This window comes from Epinephelus moara, chromosome 1 (assembly GCF_006386435.1).
Source record: "Epinephelus moara isolate mb chromosome 1, YSFRI_EMoa_1.0, whole genome shotgun sequence".
Taxonomy (NCBI): Eukaryota; Metazoa; Chordata; class Actinopteri; order Perciformes; family Serranidae; genus Epinephelus; species Epinephelus moara.
The window spans coordinates 25,492,469-25,501,377 of record NC_065506.1 but is presented as its reverse complement, the minus strand read 5'-3'; the positions used below and the strand labels follow the sequence as shown (position 1 = coordinate 25,501,377).

The 8,909-nt window shown below is 43.0% G+C and overlaps 1 protein-coding gene across 1 annotated transcript; it reads right to left on the bottom strand.

The window, feature by feature from the left end:
* Positions 1-254: 254 nt before the first annotated feature.
* Positions 255-4,481, bottom strand: acta1b (actin alpha 1, skeletal muscle b). Its single transcript, XM_050067703.1, has 7 exons — positions 4,326-4,481; positions 3,293-3,429; positions 2,348-2,672; positions 1,781-1,942; positions 1,186-1,377; positions 896-1,077; positions 255-745 (listed from the first exon to the last, which is right to left on the bottom strand). The coding sequence occupies exons 2-7, from the start codon at positions 3,419-3,421 to the stop codon at positions 602-604; spliced, it is 1,134 nt and encodes a 377-aa protein (XP_049923660.1). The 5' UTR covers positions 3,422-3,429; positions 4,326-4,481; the 3' UTR covers positions 255-601.
* Between the last annotated feature and the right edge of the window lie 4,428 nt (positions 4,482-8,909).

The window sequence follows — 8,909 nt, the reverse complement described above, 5'->3', positions numbered from 1 at the left end:
TAATTGCTGAGTCAATTAAGACTCTCCCGGGCTTGTTATGATGATTTTGGTTGATTTTCCCAATATTCCCCCAGTTGCTGCTGGGTTTCCCATTGAATTTGAAGAGGATTTTCATGGTTTTGAAGGCAAAATAATTTTTGAGTGGTACCTTTGTCCATATTACAATATTACTACTTTAATTTCACCAAAGCTTTTGTTTTTCTTCCTCTCCCAGTACCCGCCCTCTGATAGAAAAACAAGGCCAGGGTCAAAAATACCAAATAATGGACTTTAATAAATTATCAATATGTATATACACTTACATTCACATGTGTTGGGCAACATGTTGTTCTTATCTTTTTTTATTAAAGTTTTTTTGGATGGATGCATGGTTCAGTGATGGATTTTCACAGCCTTTCTCCGTGCAACACAGACAACAAACAGCAACAAAATATGCACATTTTAAAGGGATAAAACATGCATATGAATGTCAATAGCGCAGACAGACAGTCCATTGACAGCAGAGTGTTGCTGTGCCGCAGAGATTGTTCCTCCTTCTCGCTTGTTCTCCAGGTGGCTGGTGGTGTAAACGATGGAGAAGCTGGAGATGAAGATGGAGGATTTAGAAGCACTTCCTGTGGACAATGCTGGGGCCGGCCTCGTCGTACTCCTGCTTGGAGATCCACATCTGCTGGAAGGTGGACAGGGAAGCCAAGATAGAGCCACCGATCCAGACGGAGTACTTCCTCTCGGGAGGGGCAATGATCTGGAGGAGAGGGAGGGAGAGACAAAGCATCAGTAAAGTGCCACTGCTTCATATCATTTGTTCAATTCCTGTGCGTTATTATCACTTTATGCGTATTTATGTTTTAATCTGCAGATAAATTGTAAAGTTTTTTGTTGTCAGTATATGTACCTTGATCTTCATGGTGCTGGGGGCCAGAGCAGTGATTTCCTTCTGCATACGGTCAGCAATACCAGGGTACATGGTGGTACCACCGGAGAGCACATTGTTGGCGTACAGATCCTTACGGATGTCAATGTCGCACTTCATGATGCTGTTGTAGGCAGTCTCATGAATACCAGCAGACTCCATACCTGGTCAGGTGAGAGGTACAAGTGTTAAGAGGAGGGGAGGTATCTAGTTTTGCACAATATATCCTGTGCTGCTCGCAATGAGAGAAAGTGAAGGATAATCTGACGTACCAATGAAGGAAGGCTGGAAGAGGGTCTCGGGGCAACGGAACCTCTCGTTACCGATGGTGATGACCTGACCGTCGGGAAGCTCGTAGCTCTTCTCCAGGGAGGAGGAGGAGGCAGCGGTGGCCATCTCGTTCTCGAAGTCCAGAGCCACATAGCACAGCTTCTCCTTGATGTCGCGCACGATCTCACGCTCAGCTGTAGGGAGACAAGTTGATGAGATTTTGCTCAGTGTCAAACAGCGGAGATCACAGACACCGTGTGCGTAATGGCAGACTAATAAATGAGCTGAGCTACGAAAGTTACAGAAATGTCTGAAGCTGAAAGATTAATGTTTGTTTTTCTTGAACACACAGCTACATCCAAATTTCACTGTGCATGTATATACATATTAATAATTTAAAATAGTATTCTTTGTTTTTGTAGGTCAGGTTGCTGTTTTCTTATGTTTACCAAACTATTCCAAATCTGCCTCTAAAATAAAAATATAAACTTAGCATAATATTTTAGAATCAATGTTGTCTTTATGTCTGTCCTAAAGCTGGTCTAGGTGCTTCTTCCTCTCAGGTGCTTTATTGTTGGAGTAGGCTGAGTTCCTCACCAGTGGTCACGAAAGAGTAGCCACGCTCAGTCAGGATCTTCATCAGGTAGTCGGTCAGATCACGACCAGCCAGGTCCAGACGCATGATAGCGTGGGGCAGGGCGTAACCCTCATAGACTGGGACGTTGTGGGTCACACCATCACCAGCATCCAGCACAATACCTAAAGTGAGGCAAGGCGAGAGTTTAGTAAAGTCCAGGCGACAAAAAGTACTCAGATATTTCAGTTTTGTGCGTAAATTTGTGGCTAAAGTGGGTGAATGAAGGTGGATTTACAAATACACACAGAATGTGTATGTCATAGGTGCCATGAAAGAGCATAAACAGCCCCAGAAATGCTGGCAGACTGTGCGTAAAAGTCGTGCGTAAAATGGGCGCAAAGGTGATTTGGCGTTTAGTAGCTCAGTTAATATTATGTGTTGCTTATTACTGTTGCATAATTCTACCATTTATATTTGCCAATTACATTAAATACTACAGTAGAAGCTCTTTGTCTCTTTGTATTGTATATGTTTAGGGAGCTGTTGCTGTGTGATGAGTTGCAGCTGTTTGTTGCTGTCAGTCTTACCAGTGGTACGGCCGGAAGCGTACAGGGACAGCACAGCCTGGATGGCCACATACATGGCGGGGACGTTGAAGGTCTCAAACATGATCTGGGTCATCTTCTCTCTGTTGGCCTTGGGGTTCAGGGGAGCCTCAGTGAGCAGGGTGGGGTGCTCCTCGGGGGCAACTCTCAGCTCATTGTAGAAGGTGTGATGCCAGATCTTCTCCATGTCGTCCCAGTTGGTGATGATGCCGTGCTCGATGGGGTACTTCAGAGTCAGGATACCTCTCTTGCTCTGGGCCTCGTCGCCGACGTAGGAGTCCTTCTGACCCATACCGACCATGACACCCTGAAGGGGGAGGAGAGGGCAAGGTAATGGAAAGGTGACGTCAAATACTCCAAACAGAGGTATGACCTTCTTCTGGCCAGATTAAAGTCTTTACTGTGTGATGCAAAAGGAACGTTGGTCATTTCGTGGATGTGCCAAATAACAGCGTGGGTCACAGAGACAGACAGAGATCAATTGTGTGTCTGTCAGTTCATCTGTGACGAATTTAGTCGGAAAGAGTCAAAGGCCACATTGCTGGTGGTAAGAGGAGTCAAATTTACACGGCTCATGGTACTCAGTGCCACGCTGTTATCAACTAACAGTTTCTAACTGTACAAAACCACCAAATTACAACAGTAGAATATTAAAAAATCAGCTCAATATGTTTTTTCACTCCAGTAGGAGTCTCCTGCCAAAGAGTGTTCAACTGCCTGAATTTATTATTTTAATAAAATTAGTATAGCCAAAGCCGAATTGTATTTCTCTATATTGGATGATTTGTCTGAGATGTTTTTATTACAATAATTGTACTATTATCATTATTATTATTATTATTATTATTATTACTATTATTATTATTTTCATGACCTGCCATCAGTAGTCTGTCCTATTATTGTATGGAGATTTCCTCCGCTGTTTACCTGGTGACGGGGGCGGCCAACGATGGAGGGGAACACGGCCCTGGGGGCATCGTCTCCGGCGAAGCCAGCCTTCACAAGGCCGGAGCCGTTGTCGCACACAAGGGCGGTAGTCTCGTCGTCGTCACACATGTTGGCTTCTGTAAGAGAGGAGGAGGAGAAAAAGAGCTCAGCCCACTAAATCAAATCCACATGGCGATACAAATTTTGTGGAGAAAATGAATCTCAATTAAGCTAAAACTTTGGTTTTCTTTCCTGCAAGCTCACACCAGGTGTCTTAATTGTAAAAAGTAAAAATAATATACTAGAAAAATAACTAACATTTACTGGAGCATTGATATGGTCAGGCCCATGCTTTGAGCTAAACGCATCCATGGCGCACTGACAGCGGGCCATTACGCATGGCGTTTAAAATCACATTAAAGTGAACAATCTGGATCTACGCTATTTTTTCCTTCAGATTTGTATCTGAATTAGATGAATCTCCGCTGATGATCTGTTCTCTATATCGATATTATTCTAAATTTGCCTGACGCAAAATAAAAAACCCAACTTGTGCTAAAATTCAGGTAAATCTCTCCCATTCTCTCTGTGTCATTATCACCTGTCTCAGGTAAAAATATTCTATTTAACTGATCTGAAGGTTTGCTGCATCGGCACCTTTTCGGGAAAAAAGTGTTACACCTATGCAGATGCTGAACTCAAACACTTTGTCAATTTATCTATCCATAATCTCCAAACATTAAATTTCGGATAAGAGCTTCTCCTGTCCAGCACTGATTTCTCTCAGCTTCTTGTTAACAACTATTTACAAATCTTTCTCCTCTCCTTCAGCTTCAGGCCTCTCCTACAGCCTAGCCTATCCTCCAGTGGAGATGCCCATGTTGCCTCCAGCAGTATCTGCTCCTAGGCGTCCTGTCCCTGGGAGTCCTGTCTAACTTCTGCTCCAGTAGATGCTCCAGTGTTGCTCTGGGTAAGGCCTAGTCTGGTGTCCCAACCTGGGTGTGAGGCTTCAGGAGTCCTAGCAGGGTCTTACCTTAGGTGAGTGTCTGCGGCTCGGAGAGAAAGACCCAACCAGTGCTGTTGCTGAACCAGCTACAATCCTCACTGCTGCCTGTCCACCTTATATACCCAACCTCCACCATTCACAAACCTTACAACTGGCCCCCATCCCGGCCCTCTGCCATATTAGGATGCTGACAGGCCGAGGGTGCGGAGTGGGTGGGGGGTGCAAGGAGGCGCGCCCCACGCAGGGGAAGGTGGGGGTCCCATCCATTGGGTTTGAGGAGAGGGTCCGGACTGACGCTGCGCGCCCCCGACGTGGAGAGAGCGCGCGCCATATATGGAACTGTCGCTTTGACCTCCCATCGAGCCTCGCGGTCCCACCTCGAGGGCCGTATAAGGAGCGTGCAGTTCAGTGGGGGTTTTCTAGGGGAGACGCCAGTTGCTACCAACCAGGGTTATAGATTTGCTGCTAGTAGGCCTCATCCAGCCTTAAAACGGGAAAATGCTGCCCTCATCTGAACAGATTTAGCCCACAGTGAGAGCCAGGGCCCTAACGACTGACTGACAGGTCAACCAGAAACTGTTGTGCAGCCTCAAAGTGCCAATTAAGACTCCAATACACACCCTGGTGATCAATATAAGATAACACAAAATAATCTGATAAAAGCTGAGGAGGAACAGTTGGTGTTAACAGTTATGCACTACTTCATCATACCAGTCATGACATTTAATAACATTTTCAGTAGCCTGTTTATTATTGATTATAGTAAATGCTGCAGCCTGATCAATCCTGCATGAGCCCAATGTGGAGCCATGACTAGAAAACTTAGGGCCCTTTTCCATCTATATAAGTACATGTATTTGTCTCATGCTTCTCATGCTTCAGCCATGTAGGAATTTACATGTTATGAAAAAATCCCTACGATTATTGCTGAGTGTGCACAGAAAATCTGTTCCTCACATCAAGAGATTGCAAACTGGAGTCACTTTTCTTAATTATGCTACAAGTGCACCCCCATTAGAAATCTTTAACAATTAGTTAAATTCATAATGTGTCATTCTGCAGACCACATGGCCTGACATTCACACATGTCTGCCTCAGTCTTATTGAATAAATAAGGAGAGAACCCCTGAAACAGCCAACAGCTGAAACCCTATCTGCAGGGGCTACTCTGCTCTGTCACTGGAGCAGTTGGATTAATTATAACTCTAACGGAGGAGGGGAGGTAGTGCACGTGTGCATGTGTGCATATGGGAGTGAGAAATGGAGTGTGTGTACATGCATGCACATATATGTTTGTGTGTGTGTTGTGGCATGAGACACCAGAAGGAGTGTAGAGGAGGTGCGAAGGAGCTTATAATAAACTCAAAGGAAGCGAGGAATGACAGAGGAACAGAGCGGTGTAAAGAAAAAGACAGAGATGAGAGTTAATTTGGTCATTTAGGGGAGCAGAGAGGAGAGAGACCCATTCTGCCATGAGAATTAGAGACTCTGACACATTAAAACAAGTGGGGATTTCTTGCCATGTTGCCATGTATTGACACCAAATATTAAGTGAGATAAAATCAAAGTGAATTAGCATCTGTGAAACTTCATATACATATCAAGAGATGTTGGAAAATGTAGATTTTTGCATTTCTGCAAGGAGGGAGGCACTTAAAGAAATAATGGGTAAATTGTAGGTACAAACACACAGCTAATCATTGAGCTCTCATATCATAATCTTAATCTGGACTCATGTGGGAGCAGAGACATGTTAACATGCAACCTTTCATGACCTGATTCTCATTATAGCAGCAACAGCAAGCTTCAGTATGGACTGCATGTGGTCGGATACGACATAGAGTGTAAACAAAAATTTATGCAGAGGGACAAGAGGAAAAGAAAAGTTAAAGATAAGCAAAGAAAGTTGAATCTTTATGCTGTCTATGCTTTTAATCAGGCATTATTAGTTGGGCAGTAAGTTGCCTTAATTGGCCCTGCAAGTTTTCAGAGAATGTTGTTTCTGTGCCTGAAGGTGTGCGTGTGTGTTGTGGGAGGGGGTCCGGGAGTGGAGGGGCTGCAGAGAGCAAGGTAGAGCTACTTTTATGTACTTGTTGTGAGCCGTTTTGGATACGAGGGCCTGCGTAACGCCTAAAATGTAAAGGGGCTGGCAGTTGTCAGGGAGCAAGCAGCAGAGTGGAGGGAGGAGGGGAGGGGAGGTCAGAGGGGCCGAGGAGGAGGAGAGTCCAGGGAGGCTCCTGGAAAGTCTACTAGGGTAAGGGGAGGAGAAAGAGGGAGGTGAAAGGGCATGTGCAGCAGGTGGCAGGAAAAATGAGTTCACTTTGTCAGAAGAAATGACACCCAGCCAGCTGAAGGAGAGACTTTGGACTGAAGGGGAGATTTTTTTTTAAAGTTATTTATTTAATTTTTTTTAGAAGTAAAGTATCTTTTTTATATATTTGTAAATTGCACAGTGGTTATGTTAGTCAAATAAAAGGCAGAGAAGTGGACAGGTGGAGACAAATGGATGTTTTTTTCAGAGCATGCTCAGTCATCTACCTTTGCTACCTACTCAGTTCGATTTTTATTCCAGTCAACACTCTGTGTCTCTCTCATGAGAGCACAGAGGGTCAGAGTGACAGAGAAAGTGTAAGAATAGCACAAGCCTCGGCATTCAATCGCTGGAACCAATACACATGCTGTACACAAATGTCCTACCTTTTTAAGTGTGGCAGTGTGCTCACTGACCGAGGCTACCGTGGTGCATGTAGAGAACAGGCAGGAGGCTTGTTGGAGATAAGTTTTCTATCTCAGGTGTTACAGTGAAGAAAGGATACTGAGGATATTGTTAAAGGACAGGTAAAGGTATTTTAAGGATAGTTTCTTTTTCCAGTGTTGTCTTAAAACAACATTCTTATCCAAATTCAAACAGTTTTTGTTTTAAGACCGGCTTGTAAAAATGTGGATATATTCTTAAAGGAATACTTCACCCACAGAATGACCATTTGTATATCAGTTAGTCATGCTGTGTTAGCCTAAATTTGAAATGAAAATTTTGATTTTCTGGCCTGCCTCCATGGAAAACAGGGGTCATAGTAATCCATGGATTGATTGGGAACCACGTTTAACAATGGCAAAATTACAGAAAAGCAGTCATTTAAAAACTCTCACACAACTTGTGCGGTATAATCCAAGTCTCAGCTGTCGTCTTTATCCAGTAATATGCTCATTAATTCCCAAAAACATGCATTTTATCTTAAAAATTACAATTTAAAATTTAACTAAAAGTGAAACCAGACTCCAGCACTGAATTTTTATAGTGAAAATGAATGTGTTCAGGAAGCATTGAGCATACGACTGCATAATAAGACTTGGATTATACTGCACAAGTTGTGTGAGTGCTTGAAACTGTATGTTTCAATATAGCTTTGCTTTTAAACATGGTCCCTAATCAATCAATAAATTAATATTGAGGAAAAAATAGGAAGTGGTGCACTGGGTTAAGCCCCTATGTAGTTAATTGTAAAAAATCAAAACAGGTGCTCTTCAAGAATAGGGCGAATAATTACATAAAGATAAAACAACAACAACTGGCCACCTCACTGAGCGTAAAAGTCTATGGTACAGGCAGGCAGTCCTAAATTGCATCCAAGGTGCTTTGACTGTAGTTAAAGATCCTTTATTGATTCACGGATAAGCCAACAAGAGTCTTCATCAGGGTATATATACCCTAATAAGTGAAAATGTGCAGTTTTGTGGAGGCATGTGAGAAAAACAAAATTTTCTTCACTAATTCAAGGTAACACAGCCTCACTAACTAACATACAAATGGTTATTTTGTGGGTGAAGTATTCCTTTAATAAGCAGTACAAATTGTCTGACACGTTCCTGTTCCTGTTTAGCCTCATGTGTTAGTGACGTGCTGCACAAATCAGCTCCTTGCTGAGTACGCACTGCTTTCTAACGCTGCTTTCTAATGCTCCTGGCAAGGGTAAACAAGACTCCTGATCCTCTCTTGAAACCTGCCCAAAGATAATCCAGACGCCTCCTCAGGCTAACGAGACATTTTAATGTAATTTGTGCTACAAGGCATTTAATTCCTGAAGAAGTGGGCAGTATTTCACCACAGAGGCAGAACTGGGAGCAACACGCCTGATCAGTGAGAGTTTTGAGCAAATTTCTCTCTTTTTTAAGTGATATTAAAAAAGATGCAACTGTGCCTGTGAAGTGCACCTTGTTTTATAGTGGTGGGATGTCTCATACTAACAACTGGTTTCACTTACAGCAATATTTCACCCACCAAATGACCATTTGTAAATCATTAGTCATGCCGTATTTCCTTGAATTTGTGAAGACAACTTTATCACGCATGGCTTTACAGATTGGGGGCCATGTTTGACAATATGTTTGGCCTATATAAAATCATATTTACGAACTCTTAAACAACTTGTGCAGTATAATTCAAGTCTCATTTATCCATTCGAGTCCCCAATACTTCCCAAACACATTCATTTTTGCTAAAACATTACAGTTTAAATCTGAACTGAAAGTGAAACTTATCAATGCTCTCTTCAAAGCCAGACTCCAGTGCTAAGGTTAGTGAATTCAAGGTAACATAGCATGACTACTGGA